Source organism: Perca flavescens, chromosome 24, assembly GCF_004354835.1.
Source record: "Perca flavescens isolate YP-PL-M2 chromosome 24, PFLA_1.0, whole genome shotgun sequence".
NCBI lineage: Eukaryota > Metazoa > Chordata > Actinopteri > Perciformes > Percidae > Perca > Perca flavescens.
The window spans coordinates 12,976,101-12,999,849 of NC_041354.1; the positions used below are offsets into that span (position 1 = coordinate 12,976,101).

Genomic DNA, 23,749 nt, shown 5'->3' on the forward strand with positions numbered 1-23,749 from the left:
AAAACCACCCGTTTGTCAAAGAGTGTCAAACAGGCAGTTATAGGCTATTACAGATGATCTAGTGATCTGTCCTACACTATCAGAGATGGTTTTTGACTGTGTTTTGTGCCAGTAATCAATTCCCACCTAATCCATTTATATCAATATAGTGTGTATTTTCTTTTGGTGTAATACAATCAACATAACTCTATAAGAAACGGATTTCCTTAAAAGGTCCAATGTGTAGGAATTTCTCCCATCTAACGTTGAGATCATATATCGCAAAGAGGGATGAGTTCCCTAATGAATATTCATGAGTCTTCCCCTACCACCCTGCAAACGGGAAGCTACGATACCCATTAGCAGCAAAAACCCAAAAGGCGGAGCAGTATGTCCTGTACGTCTCTTACCGGCTAACGTATTTCAAGATGGCGCATGAATATGGAGCGTCTACCCTCAGTTCATGCAAATGCAAATGTAAAATGTCAAGCCAATAGGAATACTTGGAATTGATGGTGGTGGTAAATATTCATGAAAAAGGACAAGTTTGTGAACGGGCAACACAGATTTTGATAATGAACAACTAAACGCGTTACACACTGGACCTTTAAGAGGAATGCGGCTATCAAACGTGTGTAAATCGATCCTTTTGGTCATAATATAATAGCAGGAGTGGCAATATTAGTAAGCTGTTCTGAAACTGGAAAGTGGCAATGGTTTATCTGGGCAGAGGGCGCTGAATGTGCTTGTGTATATCACGGATGTGTAATAAAACCGTGTAAATTCGAAACCACTTCATAAACCAGTCACGTGGTACGGACGGGCAGCGAGGCTTCGGATGTCATCAATGATGTCATTTGTCTAAAACGACGCAAGCCTCGATACGCACTTCACAGACAACTTCCCGGGATTTCTCGACACGCGCTTTCGAAGGTTCGGCACGGAACGTATCATCGCCACAAAAAACAGGTTGAGAAAAATTGACATGTGATATGTAATTTAATATTTTATTACAAAAATAAAATCCTTAATGATGGGTAAACTGCAGTTGGTCTTACATTCCCTTGTTTGCACAAGCATAAATTAATATGAAAATAATATGTGTGTCTGCCCTGATGTGCTGTCACAGTACTGTAAAGACACCTGATGTATCCATTAAACGATATGCTGTCTGTTAAGAACACTTGGCAGACTGTTGTGGTGTTGTGGTGGGTGTCAGTCTGCAGACTCTGGTGGTTTCACGCTGCTGCTCTCCACCGCCTCCAAAAGAGCCTCCCTCTCCGCATGTTCAAGTACATCAGAGATCAGATCATCAAGAGCCTCCCCTCCTCTCATGAACTCCTAAACATGAAGCAGAACACATGTGACATTGATTTACAAAAAAAAGGCTACAAAGATTCAACTATTAACATCAGTTTGGCTGGTTGAAATTCACAAAAAATTACATATATAAACAGTGTCTTGTGATTTTTGCAGAATTTTGAGACGCACTGACACCCCCTTAATATATAGCTTACCTTAATATCTCTAGTAACATATCCAGTCCTGTGGTCTGTGACACGATCCTGGCTAAAGTTGTAGGTACGAATCCTCTCGGACTGAGAACGTGTGCCCACCTGTGGTAAGGTACAGATAAAAATGAAGGCGTGGTTAAACAGGACAGACATCTTTGAATGTCACATCACTTTGGCTGGTCAAAATGGGCTGTTAATCGTGAACTCTTGCAAGAGGGGTTCACTCACCTGTTGCTTTCGTGCCGTATGCCTCTGCTCAGTCTCTTTACCCATCATGCTCTGGTAGAGCCGGGCCCTCAGCACACGCATGGCGGTGTCTCTGTTTTGCAGCTGGGAGCGAGTCTGCTGACACTCCGCTGTTATACCTGTTTGGGAGGGTAAGATAAGCATGGAAAGTTCAGACGCTTGGATGACACGTACGTAAAACTTTCTCTATTCTGGAGTAGTTCGAGGAGAACGGGCATGTTTTACCGGTGGGAAGATGAACAATGCGCACTGCGCTGTCTGTTGTGTTTACACTTTGGCCCCCAGCACCGCGAGATCTGAACGTGTCAATGCGAAGATCCTTTGGATCGATGTGAACCTCAAACTGTGAAAACAAAAAAGGCACAGGACAAAAATAGAGACATGTGTTTTTACTTTTTTTTAGTGCTAATAAACACAGACTGAAAGAACAGAGTGTAAAGTGTACCTCCGCTGGCTGAGGCAGGATAATGACAGTCATGGTTCCAGTGTGGATACGCTGCATCCTGGAGGAGAGGCCCACCTCAGGGATCCGCTGCACCCGGTGTGTTCCTCCTTCATGCTTCAGATGTCTGTACACGTTCTCACCAACTAGTCTTACTGCTGCATGGTGCAGACCACCTGAGAGACACAGGCAATTCATGTAGGTGTTCCCAAACTTTTTCTATCATGCCACTCCTTGAAAGTGACTTTTTTTTTTTTGTCACAGCAAGAAAAGCACAGGTGGAACTAATAACATTAAGAAATGGCACCTTTACAGTAAGTATTGCAATGCAATGCTGCAGCTGATATTGTTATTAGCTACATCACGTCACGTGTACACCCCTCAGCGATGGCTGCAAAGGATGAATGACACAGTACTGTACAACAGGCAAAAAAATATTAATTACCATACTCAGCAGGCGTGAAGTTCAGAAGCTCAAAGTCCCAATTCTTGTAAGAAGCATAACCCTGGTACATGTCAAACATTTCTCTGGTGAACTGCTGACAGATGTCACCTGAAACCACAAGAAGAAGTTGTTGTTCTTGTTGATGCAATAATTATTTACCAGCAGCTACCTGGTAAACCGTGGCTGTCTTTAAATAAGCCGAAAGTGAAAAAAAAAAATCCATTCTTCCATACCTCCCGTTGTTCGTCCTGACACAACCTCCAGCAGAATATTACTGGAGTCGAGAGGGTCGATGGGCACAAGAGCTTTGATCAACTGGAGAGGACAAAGATACTCATTAGCTGTTCTTTAAACACATCTCTACACATATTTGATCATGCCTTCGTGTTCTTACGTCTTTTCTCAAGGCCAAAATCTTGCAGGAGATTTGTTCTTCTTCCACCTTTAAGAGCTGGGTCAACTGGTCATCTTCATCTTTGGTTGCAGCTGAACCTGCAGTGAGAAGGGAAAGCAAAGATCATGGCGTTTGCATTGGAAGATATGTTGATGCTATCTGCAATTTATGAGTGACTTTCACTAATATTATTAAAGAAAAATCTGCTAATTAACAGCTGGAAATATATGATGGATATTGTGACACAATAATAATAATAATAATAATATTAATAATAATAATAAAAAAATAAGGGTATGAGAAAATGATTTTAACAAGAACATGGACACCAAATGCGCTAAATAATACAGACTTACCTGTAAGACATTCTAATACAGTTTAAGACCTTAAATTTGTCATGTGCAACCTGGGAACACATTTAAAGCATCTCTGTGGCACTGTTAGTGAGTTTAAATATTAGGTGTATATATATATATATTGCATGTATAGAACTGTATTTTCTTATGTCACTAAAAGAAAAAAAAATACTATTATATGTATATTTGGACAATTGTTACTGACATAAACAAACAAAATACTCACTATGCAGAAGTGAAAGGACTTCCTCAAGGTCTTTGAGGGCTTGTTTAATCTCCTCAAACACATTTGCCAGAGGCAGCAGCTCTGTGTGTTTGTTACTAAGCACTTTTCTGTCAGATTCGCTGAGATATGCGTGCTGTAACTTCTTCCTGAGGTCTCTGAACTCCTCCATGAGCTGCTGAAGATACCTCTGAACTGAGTCTGTCTTGTACAAGTCCCCCACATCCCTGTGATAGAGGCGTCTTGGTGCCACTGTACCCCAATGTCGCACCTGTGTTCTGCTGTGTCCTGTTAGTGTCCTCCATCCTGCTCTTGTCCCTCTGCTGCTGTAGACTACACGGCTACACAAAGAGCACAGTCGAGACCAGCCATTGACGAGCATTTGACTACATTTGGAGAGCAATAACTGAAGTAAAACAATAATATAACGCTACACCTGTTGTTCAAGTGTTCACAAGTGCCATTGCTACGGCAAATCGCCGTTCAGTGACTCCTCCGTCTTCCGAGGTAAATAGGACGCAGCAGAGACCGGATGTAGTTTGGGAAACGAGGTCGAGGAGAAAACGTGAACTCTGGGATTTGTAGTTTAATCGTATCGACAAAACCAATTCTTTAACTAAGCTAACAAAGTCAGCTAACAAAGCTTCATTACAGTGCATTTCATAGCCAACTGATGTCAAAATGTCAAACTTTAGTGCAAGTGAAATTGGTAAGATATTGACTAACTATAGTTTAGCGTGCTTATTGACAAAAAATAAATGATGTTGAAGTCTGTCTAACGTTAATTACTGAGCTCATGAAAGTCGATTTAATTATGCAAAAAAAATAATCTTAACTAGCATCACTATGTTAGCCAATTATTAGCTAGCATAATTTTACTGTTTTGAAGCTTTGAACTCGCTATTAACCTTTATGTGCTGGTTTAACTGTAGCCCAGTAGCTAGCTAGCTACATGTTTAAAACGTTGACATTTTGTGTTTAGGGGTGACCATAATTAAAAGATGACTTTTGGAAACACTTCTAGCAAGACTTTATACTTTTAGGCTGACAACGTATACTTTATAAATGTGACTCCTGATTAACTGCATAGTCAGCTGGTTGAACAAAAACTTGGAATTACACTTTTTATTAACAGTTTTTAAAAACTGTCTCTCAGGAACACAGGATACGTCTGGGTTTTCACTAACCAAGGCAGTGGAGGATGTCAGCCAACACGGCTGTGCCCAGACTGAGGCCCTGAAAGAGAAACAGAAGACACTCATCTCCCTGCAGGTTCACCATACAACTAATATCAGCTAACTCTGACAATTAACTATTAAACTAACTATTCAAATTAATTATTAAGTATTCTTTCCATTATACACTTTTTAACAAAGTGTTCACATTACCTTTTGGCAGTGACAGCAGAAGTTGTAACAGAGATAGAAGTAGTGGGTACCACAGTGGAAGTGCTGCCTTAATAGATACATAATAGATGGCAATTAAATAATTAATACAAATATGCTGGTCTTATTTAACATATCGTGAGCTTAGAATTATAAGGTTCTATCTCCGTTTAGGGTAGTTCTGAGATATTGAGCATCAAAGTTTTTACATCCCAGCTATTTTGTGAGATGGAACCTTTTTATTTTATTAATAACTAACTAAGAAAATATTTTTTTACAAAAATAACACCACACAGGCATTAATAAACACCTAAGGGATCAGATTATGTCACAAACTCAATTTTGGCCAAAAGTGGAGATAGAACCTTATAATTCTAAGCTCACGATATAGCCATTGTAGCCATATTTTCAGAAATTGATCATTAGGTGTGCAATGCAATTTGCAAGAAAAAGAAGGGAGTGTGTACCAATGCCACTGCAGTCATTAAAAAAATAGGGTTTATTGTAATAAAATGTCCAACTTTATTTGTGTTTCTTGCAAATACATATAGTTTATTATTAAGGAATATGCATATATCCATGCAATAAAATTATAAGGAATAGACAAGCTGACTACTCTCTCTTAAAAAGCTGGGAGAGTGTCATCTACCTGCCTATTTCAAAGGTCTCACAAGGGGAGTAAACATTGATTTGAACATTTTGTCTTGCCTCCTTTTGTCAGGCAACTCTTTCAGAGGTTGAGAAGAAAGGTGGGATGGCAGAACAGGAGCTGAGATCTAAAGTGAGGGAATTCCTAATGCTTGAGGGTGAGATGGAGCACCTGGAGCGGCAGACAAGAGTACTGCATGACCGCTGTGCATCCATCCGCAAAGAAAATACAGAACTCCAGATTGGTATAAGCGAGGAGGAGGAGAACGCTCGCAAGGCACTGGCAGGGTTCAACGCTTACCGAAACAAGATGGAGGTTCACAGAGCAGCTGTTTTGCATGCGGCGAGCCAGACGGAGGCCCATAAAGAGCTGGAGGAGAAAAGAGCACTGGTCAGGATGCTGACACAGAAGAAAGAGGAGCTGAAGGTAGATTTGGAGGATCCAAATGGAAACACAGTGCAAATGGCAAAGGTGGAGAAAATGAACTGAATGATACTAAATGTATATTGACATTTTAAACGTTACATGTCATGTTTATTGTTAATCTGACATAAATCTTCTTTTCCGCAGAGTGAGATTGATGCTCTGAAGGGGGAGATCTCTTTGATGAGGGAAACTATAGCTAAAACGAGAGAGAAAGTGCAAAAAGAGCTTGATACTCATACCCAGATAAAGAAAGACATAGAGGTATGGCAAAGAGAAGTGGAGAATTTATTGCCTAAAACTAACAATTATTTTCAGTGTTTCCTTTAGGATTTTTTTTAGCAGTGGGGGCAGGTCCGACCCCCCCCCCCATTAAACGGAACTGACACTTCGCTGCAACACAAATATATTTATTCACCTCTATTCACACACAATGAGGCATATTCTCAGTTGTGATTGAACTGTAGTTTTTGAGTTACTATATAGGCCAACTTTGATCTTGACATATAGGCTAAGCATTCTGTAGCAAATAACAATAAACCCACTATTAATGACATTATCTTAATGCAGTGTCACTACTTCAATATGTAAATAATGCACGTCAAATACAAACGTTCGACATGCACTCTAACAATGCAGCCCTATTTCTGATACCGTGGGTGGCAGAAATGTTGCCGTGGGGGGCCGCCGGGGTCAAATCAACATAGAGGAAACACTGATTTTCATCATCTATGAATCTACAGATTTTTCGAAGTACAAAGATCTCAGGACTTGAGAACAAGTTCATAGTTTGAGTTCCTGTTTTATCCCAAATGATCTCATCAAACTGAATTGTTACTGTGTGTTTCTTTCAGATCCAGAACAGGCGCTATGAAGCCATCGTGAAGCGCCTCCGCTGCCAACTGAGCAGGGCCCAGGCTGCCCACAGGTAAAAATAAATGCATGTTATTTATACTTTATTTTTTTTAGCGTTTTGTACAGATGATAATTCTAAATGTATTGACAATAAACCAAAAGTAAAGTAAAGATAGCAAAATGACACGCTACAGCTCTAAAAGCCAGCAGACATTTTTTATTTTTTTTAGAATGGGAATGTTCAAAACATCATATTAATGAGTGAAGAAAACAATTCACTTTACCACCCAGGGGTTTATTGTTAATGATATGCATCTCATTTCATTGTGCCTTTTCAATTGTTGTCATTTGGGAGGCTATTTGGAGGAAAATTGCCCCAAGTGCAAAAACGTTCCACATTGTAAACGCTGCTAAACTGTGCCTACTTTACTTTTAGGCAAATGTCTGAAGATGTCTACCACATGGAGAGAGAGCTCGCCCAGCTCAAAGGGCAACTGGTGTCATCTCAGGACTCAGCGGTCAGTGGTCATTAAACATGCAGTGTCAGGCTTGTCTAAATCGGATAAACATGGTTTATGATAACATCTTATCTGGATTGATTTTTTATCAGGTTGAATGTAAGCCTGTAGTTATTATGGGCCTGTGTGTTACAGGAAGTAACAGGTTGCTGTTACTACAAATGAACAGCTGGGGGCAGCAGCGTCAACTAGAAATCTTACTGTTAACTAACTGTCTATCTATCTGTTTTATTTCATCACAAAACCCTCACCTTGACTGTTAATTTGATTTGATAATAACATTTATTGCCGAAATGTGTTCCTTTAAAATGCACAACGTTTTGTCAGAGAGATAACAGTAGAAGTATTAAAATGTTTTACAATTTTTTTGAATTTCCTTTGATAACAGGGCGGCTGTTCTGAGACTATTGAATTGCGGGCAACATCAGCCTGGTGTGGGATGGGCTCTTAGGTCGGGTTGTGACAGTTAATCGGTTTGTCCAGTCAGTGTCCACAACAATGACCCATGCAGAACAGAAGCCAAGTGTCTACTCTAACTGTCAGTGTGATGCTGTTGTTTTGGTACACGCTGTTCCAGCTTCTGCTTCACTGGGTCGCTTGATGGTCTGCGAGGTGACAGTCCCACTGCCGGCTAACAAGGGCGTGACTCTGCCACTTCAACCATAACTCGAAACTAATAAAACAATGGAACTGCCTTTTTCAGAAAATTGTTGTCATGTCATGTCATGAATGAGATAACATTGCGCGGGTACTTTTTTTGTGCAGATTTGTGTTGAGATGATGTGTGTGTCAGCTTTCCAAATCTTACCTGGCATAATAAGTCAACCATTAAATAGCAAAATGACCAATTTCAAGACAAATGCATGCAACTACAGTATTTGACATCTAAAAACAATGAATCTATAACATATTTGCGGTAGGTATTGAGCACCAAACTGTGCGTGTACTAACCCACAGTACCTACAGCTTTAATATACTATTAGGGAGTCTGGTTGAATGTGTGGGAGGTGAAGGACAACATGTGATGATTTACCCAATAGTTAGGAGTGTTTTCATTACCCACTCACAACCACAAATTATAGTTTAGTGGGCCATTTCCTTAAAGGTGCCCTTGGGCAATCTATCCAGCCAGTCTGGCTGCCTGCTTTACCGCAGTACTGCTCTGTCTGGCTGACCTTATTAGCATGTGCTCAGCCTGACAGCACTCTGCTCTGTCCTGTTGGCGCTGCTTAGTCCCCGGGCCCCTCCACTCAAGCTGTTGAAACACGCAATCCCAATATTACACGCTTAAAGTCCAATGTGCATCAAACTGCCCAAAACATCCTCTTAGAAAGTGGATGGACAGTATATATAGAAAGAAACATACTGCAATGTCACTTTTTTTTTGTTTTTTGTTGTTGTCACATATAACCTTTATACTCATATAGTAGTCAGAAATAAGGTTCCAGTATGCCATAGTGGGGAGCTGATAAATTAAAATTCAGTGTGCATTAATTGTTTCAACATATCAGGAGGTTCCCACTCTGAAGAGCGGTTCCTGCAGCGAGTTCCTTTGTAAGAAATTGCCAGTCACATCCTCCCAGTCCAAGCACATTAGGCCTAGCTGATTATGAAATTAATTTAACACCAGCCCTCAACCACATGCTGGTTTTATTTATTCGGCTGTGACACATTTGTCTACTCCACTCTGGCATCAGCCGTCACTTGGCTGCTGAAATAGAGAACATAGAGGGGGGGAGTTGTTGTTTTTGTCATCTTTAATTAGGTATGTCATTATATATATCATGTATATTATCATTTTTGCAACTTTAAGAGAGTTTTTTTACCATTCCCATAAAAAAAATGTATTACGAATTGTAGTTTTTCTTATTTTAAACTTGGCCTGCCTCTCTACAAGAAACATCTCTTTCACTTTGTGCTCCCTCTTTGATAAATGAGTATGCCAATAAAACATGCTCGGCAAGCTTTCACATCGACTGAGAAGCTCTCTGCAAGAGGGCTGAGCGCATTTATTTATTTATTTCTCTGTGCAACTGTGTCATATTGAGTTGATGCAGTGCACCGTTTAATCATTTTGCCTCTTCAACAATATTGGGTCCATAGAGAAAGTAGTGGAAGGTGAGGTAAGAATATCTATAGATTGCAATAACTCAGTACAGATAAAACCACTGTTTAATTAGTTGTCGTATGTATAATGTATTTCAGTGAGTCAACATTATAACCAGATATGTGTGATGTTAAATGAAACATAAAGTTTATTAAAAAGCAACATTTAGACTGACTTGGAGCAAAAAGGTACAAATACCAAACTGCTACACTATAATATTTACTATACTACTAAATTATATACAAATTCTGATTGTTATTACAGAAATTTGACATCCATTCACCAATTGTATTCTTGCATTTAATTTTCTCACTGAGAATACCATCAAAAGATTCCCATCCATTGGCATCCACAAGATAATTGAGTTAGTAATGTTGGTTAGTTATTGTGTCATGCCCGCATGAGCTTTTAAGATACCACAAATACTTAATACAGACAAGAATATATCTTGTTACATGTAACATGACATTACAATTCTGCTTCACAGAATAACAGATCATAACTGTAAACGTACTGTACATTCGCAGAAAGCATGCTTTCTCCATCCTTGATTAATGGTCGCATGTTTGTACTAGATGCCAGGCTTTAAATCTTTACCCTTGTCATGTAAGCAGAATGACAGCCTGTAATTTCTCCGCTGCATTTTGTTTCACACAGTCGCAGCTCTGCATACCTCCCATTAAGGTTGTGCTCCATCTCGTGACTCGTGAATTTATGTTTGCTTGCACCTCCTGTGGCTCGCTGCCCATGTGTGTTGCGTGGAGGCAAACACAGCCGACTTGGATTGTATGAGAAATTGTTATGTGCATGCCTCGAGGGTTTTGTGTAATAAATTCCTGAACTTCTAACTACTGTAGGCTGAGGTGTATTTACTGCAGAGTTCGGCAGAGCGGCCAACATAACAGTAGAGGTGTAAAACAATTATTATCCGAACTGCAGGAAAATCTCATTCGGTCTTCAAAATGTATGTATGTTTTCATGCGCACCTTTATCTGTTAGAGCTTTACTGATTCTATCTCAACTGAACAATCTGTGTGTAGTACGTGTTTGTGTGTGTGCAGGTGGCTAGTGGAACATTTTCTCTGACTCCTGTGACTGACACACTCTAAAGATAATCCTCTTAAGAAAATATGTCTTATTTATGTGTTGTCACTCATCTGCATCGGCTGCTGTAGCAACACCGCCTGCTATTTAACTTTTTGGGCGTATGCCCTCTCGCAGCAAAGTACATCTGGGGACTGTTCCAAGAAACAGGGCAACTGGAATCCTTTCTGAGAAAAACACTTGTTTTTTATGAGCCCCAGGTTCCAGATTTGAGATGCTTCCAGTTTTTTATCAGCAAAGTCATTCAGAAATGATACTAACTATACTTAAAGAGATTCAATTCAAATTTGCTATTATAACAGAGACAAACTTGACTTTTTTTAGCTTATGGAATAATCATTTTAGCTCTGCTTCCAACTCTTATCAAAACAGACACCTTGCTGATATCTTATGGTCATTAACATCGGACTCCCAACCAGCAGCTGGTGAGTGGTGGGTGGCACAGCTGACTCAAGTGTGTACACAGTCAGCTGAGCTGTTGTGTTCTTTTAACACACCGAGGAAAGTTTTCCTCCGTGACTTCAGCAGTTCAGTCACACCCGATACGGGGAAATTCGCCCCCCAAAGGACCATCCCTTGTCCTTTCCATGTCGTAGCAGTCAGGAGAGAACACAGGATTTGTTTGCTCTTGATCTCAGACTGATGAACTTTGTTTCAGAGGCTGATCAAGTCCCCAGAGAAACTTATGTTTCAATGCTACCGGTAATTGTTTGCTGCGGCTTTAAGAAGCTTAGTGCCCCTCAGGCAATTGCTCAGTCAACTTGAGTATGGCTTTACCTCCAGAGACCTGAGAGAGTGTATTTACCTTCCTTTTGTTCGTACAAGTAATTACTGTCTCTGTAAAGTTATCCAGACAACTCACAGAGAAGCTACTGTCTCACAAAGCTGACTAATCCTGACTTAAAAATAGTTCCCTGGTGTGTGTTTGTGCAGAGGGGAGGGGGGGGAGTAGTTTGTGTGTGTAAAACCAAATTAAAAAGAAGAGAGGAGGGAATATCCCTCAGCAGTCAGAGCTGAACACACAGGCGAAACCACTGGGATTCTGCTGGCCTCTAATTGCTCCCATTGGTTCTTGTTAGACTAAACAACACCAGCTTGCTATGAACAAAATAAACTTGCTCATTTCTAAACCTTATTTTCACGTTGCTTTAATCTGCAGTAATAATTGTCAGTATGAGATTCAGTGATGACCAAAAGCTTCTCCTTAATTCGTTCAATTTAAGCCCACTGGGTGGGTCACAAAGGTGTGCCCTTTTAACTGCACACAGAAACCAGATAAAGGTGTTCCAAAGCTATTATAGGGTGTGGCTGGGCATGAGTCCGAGGAATGTATTGATTTGCACAGGCACGAAATGGTCCACAGCGTTAGTGTGACTCCACGTCGGGAATGTGGGATGAGGGAACTTAAGAGCATGACGTGTCTAAAAGGTTTCGCTTAACTCCAGGAAATAACCCAGCCCAAAAATAGATGTAATAAACAAAACCTTTAACCCACACACACACACACACACACACACACACACACACACACCTGTAACAGAGCCCCACCCTGCTATGTACCTGAGCAAACACTCATGGTATCCATGGCAGATAACATCTGTTTTACAAGTACGATATGTCTCTTAAATGTAGTGAAGACCATAAAGCAGAATACATTTTAAATGCTCAAGGAAAGTACACACTTTAGCATATGTACGTGATTCAGTGTATTTATGTATTTCTTCTGATTAAGCTGTTCATTTGCTTGTGCATGTTCAGTAGACTGCAGCAGGAGTATTGTACAACCAGCTGTTTGCATTAGGTCACAGACCACCAGCTGCGCGTTGGGTATTTTTACACCCGTCCTCCATACAGTGAAGTAAATATTTTGATTATTGTGTAACATATAAAGGAAATCCTATGACGTTCCTATAACAACATACTCCACAACACTGGTTACTATGCAGCTAATCTTCAGGCTGATCCAATGTGCCTTTTCCAAAAACGTCCTAACTTTAATGACTTGAATTGACATTAGCCTGGCGTCTGTACTTTTACTACCTTTGATCCAAGGTTGTAAACGCAAAGTCAGATAGCCTTTATTGTTGTATGCCAGCACATCTTTGGCACGCTACTTATAAATAGCGTTGTAAATAAACAATTTAGGACACAAGATGCTTAAATGTGTGCAGGACGGTAAAAAGCTCTGGCCTCCTTTGAATCTGCGGCACAAGAGATGAGGAGGCTCATTTAGTTCCTCTGCAGCTAGAAAGTAGGGCAGTTACGGGGAGCAGCAGGGAGTCCCGGGTCGTGCATGACATCATAAGCAGAAGTGTGCGTGCTAAGCAGGAGGAGGGGGGCTCTCGCGTCAGCTTGTTTCCTCTCTGCTTCCTAATTGCAGATAGAACAGTGGGACAGTAAATTATGAATGAAACTGAGAAGAAAGAAATGGTGGGGAGAAAGTACAACTCAAGCATCTCTTCCCCACACCCCCAGTGACTTTTTTTTTCTCACACACATACAGATGGAAAAGCTGTGCGCTGTCCTGTACATACTGTTCCTTATTTATTCCCGCTCGCGCAGGCACGCAGAAACCACAGCTGCAGTTTTATCACTCTGCAGTGAGTTTTTTTTTTTTTTTTTTCACAGGGCATTGAACATCGGCAGTGAAAAACATGAACAACATCCTCCTCTTTACCCGCCCTGTTCCGTTCCTTAAATGTTCCTATATGACTTCTGAGGAAATGTTTTTCTATCAGAAGGAAGTTCCGACAGAATTAAGCTTTTCATTCTTCAGTATTTAAATGTGACGTTCCCATCAGCCTCGACTTTGTTTTGTGTTCAGAGCTAGTTAGCAAATTCTTATTCTCATTCTAGTTATTCTATTCGATGTTAGCATTTAGCTCAAAGCACCGCTTCACAGAGCTGCTAGAATAGCTTTAGTCCTCTTAATGGATATGGCAGTGCTCCTGGCTTAGACTACACTTCTTGTCATATTGCTATTATCCTCCATGGATATTGGTATATTAACTATTAATATATTTGTGTCGTACTTTATCGAGACTCATTCAAGCTGCTCAGCTAAATGTGGCAAAAAGAAGTTCCTACAAAGTGATGTTTTCTCCTTCAGTATATCAATAAAAAAGACTCAACTTTATCTCCCGCAAACCTAGACTGGGTAAAACCAGCCCGATCTGCCGGTGATTTGATTTCGCCCTGCAGCTCAGGCTGGAAACCTGTACGTTTGTCTTATAGACAGTATATAAACTGGACCAACAGATCCCGTTGCTCTGGACGGAGACCAGTGAAGGATATTAGAAGCACTTTTCCGGTGAGCGCTGAGCGTTACTGCGCAGCCTCCAACTGAGAGAGACGACGTAGATGTGACGTGAGCAACCTGTCTTAAAGTGTGAAGTCTTCTGGTAGCTGTGCCAAGAGAAATCTCAATCATTCCCAATCTTGCAGAGACGGAGAGTGTAGGTATATGTAAGGAGATAACATAGACACAGGCTAATTATTGCTAACTAAAATGCTAGTTAACATTAGTAATTAAACCTAAACAGCTAATGTAAGTCGAAACTGCCTGCGAGCTTCTCCTGTACTATACGGTAATTCCTCTACTGTGCGACAGTAAGTTGCGTGGTTATGACACAATCGTTAATCCTATTTTTACCAAATCGTCTGCTACGGAGCCATAACGTGAGGTACAAGGTAATGGAGCCTTTTATACATTGTCGTGTTTCTTTAGAAATAAACAATGGACAAATAGATTCTTTAAACGCTTCAGATGTAAAGTTATTCACTGTCAAAGTGACGTGAAAATGAATGGGAGTCAATGGAATGCTAACAGGAGGTGATCGTTTTGTAGCATCAAAATGGCGCCATAGGAGGTTCAAGTTCTGAAGCGAAGCTTACCCCCTTGGTTTGTTTATCCTGCTTCCGTTACAATTTTTGCGGGGACCAATCACAAACTGGCTTAAATTCAAACATGGCGGCCACCGAAGCGCAGCAACCCGTTGATGCCGCTGTCGCTGCTACGTCGCCCGGATCGTTGGTCTGATTGGTTGAAGGACTATCCAATTGCGTACAGAGTCATTTGAATTGTGCCCGTTGATCCCGCCCCTTGTGCAGTAGAAGGTACAGAGCAGACTCCCCAGACTAATGTTCAATCTTAAAAGATTGAGCTTGGTCTGGTGATAGCCGGACTACCACAAACCCCTTTTTCAAACATTAGAAAATGGAGGTTAAATATTGGACATTTACAACATCCCTCTCGCTACAGGCGACTTTAAAAAGGTTTCCAGACCGATATAAACACATCATGCAAACAGACCCACCAACCTTCTTCAACTCGTGCTTGTGAAGAGGCTGCTTGTTTACCACTTGGTACCGTACACCAGGTGTGCGTGGGTGTTTAGACGCCAATATTTGCCTTTTTTACTGCTGGTGTTTTTTTTTTTTTTTTTAAAAGAGCATCAGAGGTCTGAACAGCTGCAGGCCCCAGAAATCATTTTGTTTACATGAAGAGACGAGCCAAAAATACTGCAGAAAATCCATTCCAGTAAACATAGAAGCTCTGTTGTTATATCACAATGCTGAGGTGATGTATACCGGCATGTCAGTCACTTGGCACCTACAGAGAGTCCTCAGGAAATAATCCTTCAAAACGTGTCACATTACAAGCTCTATTGTCACATCTTTCTCTTCTTATTCGGAGCGTCTTTGTAAGCCGTGACGGCAGCTAATGTCACGTTAGCTTTGACACATCACATACAGCTACAAACAGACAATGCTGAGCAGGTACAAACCTGAAAAGCAAGTGTTTTTTTTCTTCTTTTTTTTAAGATCTACAGTATTTTACACATTGTGCCCACGCTCTGCTATATATCCTGACTGCAGCTGAAACACTGACCTCTCCTCTGCTTCTGTTTGCTCTCAAAGCCTCTACTGTCGCTGGTGTGCGCGCGCGTTTCTTTGTGTACATTTATCAGTCCGAGTTGGTGTGAGTTGTGCTAACTTCAATTCCAACATTTTCTAAAGTTACAAATACAGTATTTGTGTCAGTGTTGGTTGGATGAAGGAGAGAAATGAGATCTTGTGTAACTAACTCAAGTAATGTTACGCTATATAATATTTAATGTGAGCACATGAATGAAAATGACAATCCCTGCGTTAGCCGTGATATAAATGAATGAAGCTCAACGCTTACCTCTTTAGAAGGAAATTAGTCAACTCGGTGACCTTCTAGGCTCTAAGCTGTCTCCATCTTTTAAATGCATCTCCAATATTTTCCCGTGTTTTACCTCGTCTCTGGTTAGGCAACCTTAGAAAGATGGCGAGTTTTTTTATTAGTGCGGGTGCAATTAATCTATCTCCGTTGATCCCATTTGTTTGTTTGCTTCTTCCATGGCTGTACTACAGCTGTAGCGCTCCAGGTTTGCGTTTTTACAGGAATATCTGGCAAACCAGCCTGGCTGTCAAACTGGGCAGTTGATACCAACACACAGGCCCATACACAAACACACATTCCGTCACGGAACGGAATTTTTTTTTGTTTTCTTAATATCTGATGACACATTGGGGTCATTTTTCTATTAAATACAGTAAATACATGACATACTGTATTGCAACTTTAAAATAAAAGTCTGATTCTGATTTAAGATTAAAGTGCATGCATGAAAGGTGAAAATTTTGATATCCATGTTCTCATCATTTATAGGGACATGAAAGTTGGTGCCTTCGTGTTTACTGTGTGCAATTTGAACATCTGACCGATTATTTATGACTTCATATTTGGGAAAATATAGCTCAGTTTGCAAGTTGTGACGTTTTCAAAAATATGGGAGCCTGTGAAAATGACTTTCTGTACTTTTTTGTCATATTTTATCTAGTTGTCTGCTCGTTTAACGTTCACATGACACTAAAATGCAAAAAAAACAAAACCTAGACTGTATATAAAGAAACTACATCACCATATTTGAGGCAAAATCCATTTTTGTCTAAAGCCTAATGCGTAACCAACTTTATTTATCAAAAGTAGATATGGAAGGAGAAAAAATAAAGATGCTGAAGATGACATTTGCAGGTCAGTGTAATAAGTATAAAAATGCATAATGATGGTGATAGTGGTGGTTTGGTTGTCAGAAATTGCTTGTCTTCCCACTCCCCTTTAAAAAAAAAAAAAAAAAAAGGTAGTGGAAACGAGACTGAGGTGAAAAGTGAAGGACGGCGTGAGGAAGAAGTTGAAGGCGACTGATTTCTCTTCCTGTCTCAAAAGTAGGAAGCAAACAGGAAACACTGCAGTGATAGAAGCTGACCTCAGACAGTGCATGTTTATAGCTGTGTGTGTGCGTGTGTGTGTGTGTGTGTGTGTGTGTGTGTGGTGGAACACGATGTACCCAAATGTTGGCTGAATGAGGATTTGAGGACATAGAGTATTCACAGACATAGAGTTTCAGAAGCACTGAAAATGAATGAAGACCTATTAGAGAGAGAGTCTTCGTGCCTGACTGACCTAGATCTGCTCCATCTATCTCAGTAAAAAAAAATGGCTGTTTATGGTATACCAGATCTGTGCTGCTACTGTGTTAAGAGGCCTCAGACTTTGCATTAAAAGGAAAAGAAATGATTTCTAGCACACACAGCATTAATAATACAAACACTGGATTGGTTTGACCTAAAAAATTGTCAACGCAGGCCTTTCTCAATCAGGTCATGTTCAAGCTATTTTTGAGATCGCTGTGGTTTTAGGTCACATTACTGGGTAAAACAAGGTCGAGACTTCTCTTTCCTCCTGTCTGAACTGTAAATGCTGAGTGTGTCCATGTGGAGGCAAAGGAAGGACGTATATAAATGCTCATGCTGGCATTGTGACAGCCGGCAGCCGCTCGTACCCACTGATTGTTGCTGATCAGCACATTGTCTGCGTGGAACAGGCTGTCTCCACATTAGTTCACGAAACAGTTGATGTCAGCCCGTGTGAGGATGGAAATCAAGTACTATTGATGCCCCAGTGTGAGGCATTTATCTGTTTGCTAAGCCCCGTCCACCTCTGTTAAGCTTTCCGCACCAAAGATAACGGAGGAAGATTTACTCAAAATTCGGCGTCATTTTAGAAACAATGGGTCCTTGATTTTAGAGTTGTAGACAAACAAAGCCACTCATGTCTAGCTTGCAACTGTAGATTTTGACAGTTGAAATGAAAACTGTTGCGGTAGCTTATCTAGATTAAGCTAATGTTTAACTCCATGAGTTGGTTAGAAACTGTACCTAGGTCATGGTGTTGGCTGGGATTGCTGAAGTTTAAACTTTCCTAAACCCAATAAAGAGCAGAACAGAGCTGCCAACATTTGCCTAAACTCTGATAGCATCCAGGACCTGCTCCAACGCAGTGCTCATCGTGAACTTTTTTCAGTCCATCCATCCATCTTCGTCCGCTTATCCGGTGTCGGGTCGCGGGGGGAGCAGCTCCAGCAGGGGACCCCAAACTTCCCTTTCCCGAGCAACATTAACCAGCTCCGACTGGGGATCCCGGGCGTTCCCAGGCCAGGTTGGAGATATAATCCCTCCACCTAGTCCTGGGTCTTCCCGAGGCCTCCTCCCAGCTGGGCGTGCCTGGAACACCTCCCTAGGGGGCGCCCAGGGGCATCCTTACCAGATGCCCGAACCACCTCAACTGGCTCCTTTCGACGCAAAGGAGCAGCGGCTCTCTCCGAGCTCCTCACGGATGACTGAGCTTCTCACCCTATCTCTAAGGGAGACGCCAGCCACCCTCCTGAGGAAACCCATTTCGCCGCTTGTACCCTGGATCTCGTTCTTTCGGTCATGACCCAGCCTTCATGACCATAGGTGAGGGTAGGAACGAAAACTGACCGGTAGATCGAGAGCTTTGCCTTCTGGCTCAGCTCTCTTTTCGTCCAACGGTGCGATAGATTGAATGCAATACCGCACCCGCTGCGCCCGATTCTCCGACCAATCTCCCGCTCCATTGTCCCCTCACTCGCGAACAAAACCCCAAGGTACTTGAACTCCTTCACTTGGGGTAAGGACTCATTCCCTACCTGGAGAAGGCATTCCATCGGTTTCCTGCTGAGAACCATGGCCTCCGATTTAGAGGTGCTGATCCTCATCCCAACCGCTTCACACTCGGTTGCGAACCGATCCAGTGAGTGCTGAAGGTCGCAGGCCGATGATGCCATCAGGACCACATCATCTGCAAAGAGCAGCGATGAGATCCCCAGCCCACCAAACTGCAACCCCTCCCCACCCCGACTACGCCTCGATATCCTGTCCATAAATATTACAAACAGGATTGGTGACAAAGCGCAGCCCTGGCGGAGGCCAACCCTCACCTGAAACGAGTCCGACTTACTACCGAGAACCCGGACACAGCTCTCACTTTGGTCATACAGAGATTGGATGGCCCTGGTAGAGACCCCCTCACCCCATACTCCCGCAGCACCTCCCACAGTATCTCCCGGGGACCCGGTCATACGCCTTCTCCAAATCCACAAAACACATGTAGACCGGTTGGGCATACTCCCAGGCTCCCTCCAGGATCCTTGCGAGAGTGAAGAGCTGGTCCGTTGTTCCACGACCAGGACGGAATCCGCATTGTTCCTCCTCAACCCGAGGTTCGACTATCGGCCGAACCCTCCTTTCCAGCACCTTGGAGTAGACTTTACCAGGGAGGCTGAGAAGTGTGATACCCCTATAATTGGCACACACCCTCTGGTCCCCCTTTTTAAAAAGAGGAACCACCACCCCAGTCTGCCACTCCTTTGGCACCGTCCCAGACTTCCACGCAATGTTGAAGAGGCGTGTCAACCAGGACAACCCCTCCACACCCAGAGCCTTGAGCATTTCTGGACGGATCTCATCAATCCCGGGCTTTGCCACTGTGTAGTTGTTTGACTACATCAGTGACTTCCGCCTGGGAAATCGACGACAATCCCCGTTATCCTCCAGCTCTGCCTCTAACATAGAGGGCGTATTAGTCGGATTCAGGAGTTCCTCAAAGTGCTCCCTCCACCGCCCTATTACCTCCTCAGTGGAGGTCAACAGTGTCCCATCCTTACTGTACACAGCTTGGATGGTTCCCTTCCCCCTCCTGAGGTGGCGAACAGTTTTCCAGAAACACTTTGGTGCCGACCGAAAGTCCTTCTCCATGTCTTCTCCAAACTTCTCCCACACCCGCTGCTTTGCCTCTTTCACGGCAGAGGCTGCAGCCCTTCGGGCCCTTCGGTACCCTGCAACTGCCTCCGGAGTCCTCCGAGATAACATATCCCGGAAGGACTCCTTCTTCAGTCGGACGGCTTCCCTGACCACTGGTGTCCACCACGGTGTTCGTGGGTTACCGCCCCTTGAGGCACCTAAGATCCTAAGACCACAGCTCCTCGCCGCAGCTTCAGCAGGTCTGTCCAGAGTCTTCCCCCACCCCCTGACCCAACTCACCACCAGATGGTGATCGGTTGACAGCTCTGCCCCTCTCTTCACCCGAGTGTCCAAAACATACGGCCTCAGATCAGATGAAACGATTATGAAATCGATCATTGACCTTCGGCCTAGGGTGCTCTGGTACCAGGTACACTTATGAGCATCCCTATGTTCGAACATGGTGTTCGTTATAGACAATCCATGACTAGCACAGAAGTCCAACAACAAACAACCACTCTGGTTTAGATCAGGAGGCCGTTCCTCCCAATCACGCCTCTCAGGTGTCTCCATCATTGCCCACGTGTGCGTTGAAGTCCCCCAGCAGAACAATGGAGTCCCCCACTGGAGCCCCATGCAGGACTCCAGTCAAGGTCTCAAGAAGGCCGAATACTCCGAACTCCTGTTTGGTGCATATGCACAAACAACAGTCAGAGTTTTCCCCACAACCCGCAGGCGTGGGGAGGCGACCCTCTCGTCCACCGGGTAAACTCCAACACAGCGGCGCTCAGCCGGGGCTTGTGAGTATCCCCACACCCGCCCGGCGCCTCACACCCTGGGCAACTCCGGAGAAGAAAAGAGTCCAACCCCTATCCAGGAGTATGGTTCCAGAACCGAGACTGTGCGTGAGGTAAGCCCCACCAGATCTAACCGGTGGCGCTCCACCTCCCGCACCAGTTCCGGCTCCTTCCCCACAGAGAGGTGACGTTCCACGTCCCCAGAGCCAGCGTCTGCCGCCCGGGTCTGGTCCGTCCGAGGCCCCTGACCTTCACTGCCACCCATGTGGCATCGCACCCGACCCCAACGGTTCCTCCCACGGGTGGTGGGCCCATGGGCTGGAGAGATGGGAGCCACGTAGCTTGTTCGGGCTGTGCCCGGCCGGGCTCCGTGGCAAACCCGGCCACCAGGCGCTCGCCGACGAGCCCGCCGTCTGGGCCTGGCTCCAGACGGGGGCCCCGGGCTTCCTCCGGGCAGGGTCACTCCATCTCTACCTTGCTTCTTCATTGGGGTTTTTGAACCATTCTTTGTCTGGCCCCTCACCTGAGACCACTTTGCCTTGGGAGACCCTACCAGGAGCACAAAGCTCCAGACAACACAGCCCTCAGGTTCACAGAGACACACAAACCTCTCCACCACGATAAGGTGATGGTTCACGGTTTTCAGTATAACCTGTAATTAGTTTATACAGTACAATATGTATTTTTGTAAGAGTGACATTGCTACTGGAGTCTCTTTTAACTCGGTTTTTATTATGTGTTAACAGAACATTTCAGTGGCTAAAGTTCTGTGCAACATACCAACTTAATCTCTGTCTATCCTGTAGAACCCAAACTAAAAAAAACAGACAGACATGTTATTCTCTATACTTTACTGTAGACCTATGGCCCATAAAGTCCTTCAAGCGTCCTTCTAAACTGGAACAGTGTTGCATTAACAACCTGCTTAAGAGAAAAGCTCTTTATGTAAACGTCGGACCTGTTGTTGTCTCTCCTGCTGTGTCAGTTCAACAATGGTGTAATAATGACTGTCTGGTTGCACAGACACACATTCCCTGTATGTCCGCCAAAACAAATAGTTCAGATCCTGCTGTCTGTCTAGCTTACCTTTATCTTCATAATTTTGCAGCACATGCCACAAGTAATTAGATATATTCGTCTTGTTCTAAAAATGCACATTTTACGATGTCCAGGCTTATATAGATTCCCCAAGTTGCATGCTATGAACGGGTCCTTGCATCTCCCTGCTAGTCGAGGGTGCTGGCTGGACCTTATAAATCATAACTTAAGTTATCTCAGGACACTTTACAGATAGAGTAGGTCTGGGAACAGCGGCAAGGGAACATTTCTCTTTAAAGGGTAACTACCTATGTTTTTGTGTCTAAGTGACTGATGGGAACAACAATCTTTGACATTGGTCCAGTATTAAGCAAGATCGCTGCAGTCGGCAGCAGCTAAACAAGCTACAATGTAAGTTAATAAGGTAATTATCCACCTTGTATTTACCTTCACAAAAGTGCTCAGATTTATATTCTAATTGGCGGCCGTCTGCCTCGACCGGTTGGGGGAGAGGGAACAAGGGAGAGTGAGACAGAGACAGAGACACAGAAATATGACTCGTAATAATTATAGCAGTGGGTATAATGGAATGACATGATGAACAGTGGTAATTATTTTGTGTGTATTATGCAATTCAGTTCAATTTCAATTCAAATTTATTTGTAGTATCAAAGAGTTATCTCAAGACACTTTACAGATAGAGTAGGTCTAGACCACATTCTATAATTTACAAAGACCCCACAATTCCAGTAACTCCCCAAAGAGCAAGCATTCAGTGTGACAGTGGCGAGGAAAAAAAATCCCTCTCAGGGCGTAGCGGGACGTAGTAGGACGCAGCAGGATGTAGCAGGGCACTGCAGAGCGTAGCAGGTGTAACAGGGCATAGCAGGACTCGAAGCAGGACCACGGCGACAGGCTGCGACCATGATTTAGGGGACACCCTAATCCAAGGAAACATGCTGGGTGAAAAGAAAACATATGGACTCCGGGGAATAAGCTCCCCAGAGCTAGGTTAGTAACAAGTATTTCTGGAACATGGAAGCACACAGATGGAAAGAGAGAGCAGAGAGAAGCTCAGTGTGTCAAAGGAAGTCCCCCAGCAACTAGTCTAAAACTATAACAGCATAATTAAGAGAGACAGGGTAAGGAGAGGAGCCTGGTCAGCCTAGAACTCTCCCCTGCTGGATTGGGCTGTACTGGCCTGTCTCCCTCTACTTTGATTATATCATTGATTATATGGTAGATGAGTCTAACGACTATGAAGAGAAGCAGAGAAGAGAAGGGGTGCCGTGTCTGTAGCTATACACCCTCCCCCGCCGGTCTAGGCGAACGCTGCAACTCCTCACTCCCTAACTGTAAGCTTTATCAAAGAGGAGAGTTTTAAGTTTATTCTTAAATGTGGTGACGGTGCCTGCCCCCCGGACCCAGACTGGGAGCATACATCTAGGTGAAATGTACTGTGAGGGCTACTTTTTTGAAACGTGTAGGGGGCACTATCAAGTATTTGGTTTCATCCAAGCATGAGACCCATAAAATATCAAGACTTAAATGTAAGTAGTCAATATGGTTCAATGAATAAATAGTTTTTTTATTTTTAAAAAAAGGACATTTTTCAAATGACAACTTTTACTTATTTCAGGGGAGTTTTATTTCATAATGCCACTTTTATTTATTTCCCTCTCTTTATTTCCATTTCTTATATTCAAATAAAGGGGGCCTTAGGTTTTGGCCAGGCTCTGGCCCTAATAAGCAGTAAATGTCGTGACATTTATTAATGTCAACACTGCCTGTGCGTGTTGTTTCGTATTCATTACAAATTGCTTTGCAGATACCAAACACACACCAGGAATGCAGCTGTGTTTAAGAAAACCAGTCAAACCAGATTTACATGATAAAGAAACACTTCAGTCAGACAGCTGAGTGAAAATCATTACCAGTGGGGCAGAGTTGAAGTTAACTGATCTGCCTAATAACCACACCACCACGGTTGTAGAGATTTCAGGATGAAAACTTGTCCTGTTGTGACAACTCATAGGGAGCGAGAGAAGGTGCTGAGGCGAGGAAAAGTGGAGGATAAGAGAGGGTCGTAATCCACAATAATCCCCCTCTCTCCCCCAACGGGGCGCCAGTGACAAGCCTCGC

General features: G+C 43.0%; 2 protein-coding genes across 4 annotated transcripts; one reads left to right on the top strand and one right to left on the bottom strand.

The window, feature by feature from the left end:
* Positions 1-959: 959 nt before the first annotated feature.
* Positions 960-4,181, bottom strand: mtrf1 (mitochondrial translational release factor 1). Its single transcript, XM_028571910.1, has 9 exons — positions 3,603-4,181; positions 3,021-3,118; positions 2,860-2,941; positions 2,627-2,734; positions 2,185-2,357; positions 1,965-2,082; positions 1,722-1,858; positions 1,497-1,595; positions 960-1,320 (listed from the first exon to the last, which is right to left on the bottom strand). Exons 1-9 carry the CDS (start codon positions 3,979-3,981, stop codon positions 1,195-1,197), a joined length of 1,320 nt encoding a protein of 439 aa, XP_028427711.1. The 5' UTR covers positions 3,982-4,181; the 3' UTR covers positions 960-1,194.
* Positions 3,816-8,510, top strand: ccdc122 (coiled-coil domain containing 122). 3 transcript variants are annotated; one of them, XM_028571914.1, is made up of 7 exons: positions 3,816-4,308; positions 4,756-4,871; positions 5,706-6,059; positions 6,204-6,320; positions 6,911-6,984; positions 7,348-7,429; positions 7,818-8,510. In XM_028571914.1, exons 1-7 carry the CDS (start codon positions 4,281-4,283, stop codon positions 7,878-7,880), a joined length of 834 nt encoding a protein of 277 aa, XP_028427715.1. In that variant the 5' UTR covers positions 3,816-4,280; the 3' UTR covers positions 7,881-8,510. The 3 variants fall into 3 exon arrangements, with proteins under 3 accessions (XP_028427715.1, XP_028427714.1, XP_028427713.1); XM_028571913.1 differs by having other exon boundaries at positions 3,819-4,308; positions 5,706-6,104; positions 7,565-8,510; XM_028571912.1 differs by having other exon boundaries at positions 3,819-4,308; positions 5,706-6,104.
* The last annotated feature ends 15,239 nt before the right edge of the window (positions 8,511-23,749 follow it).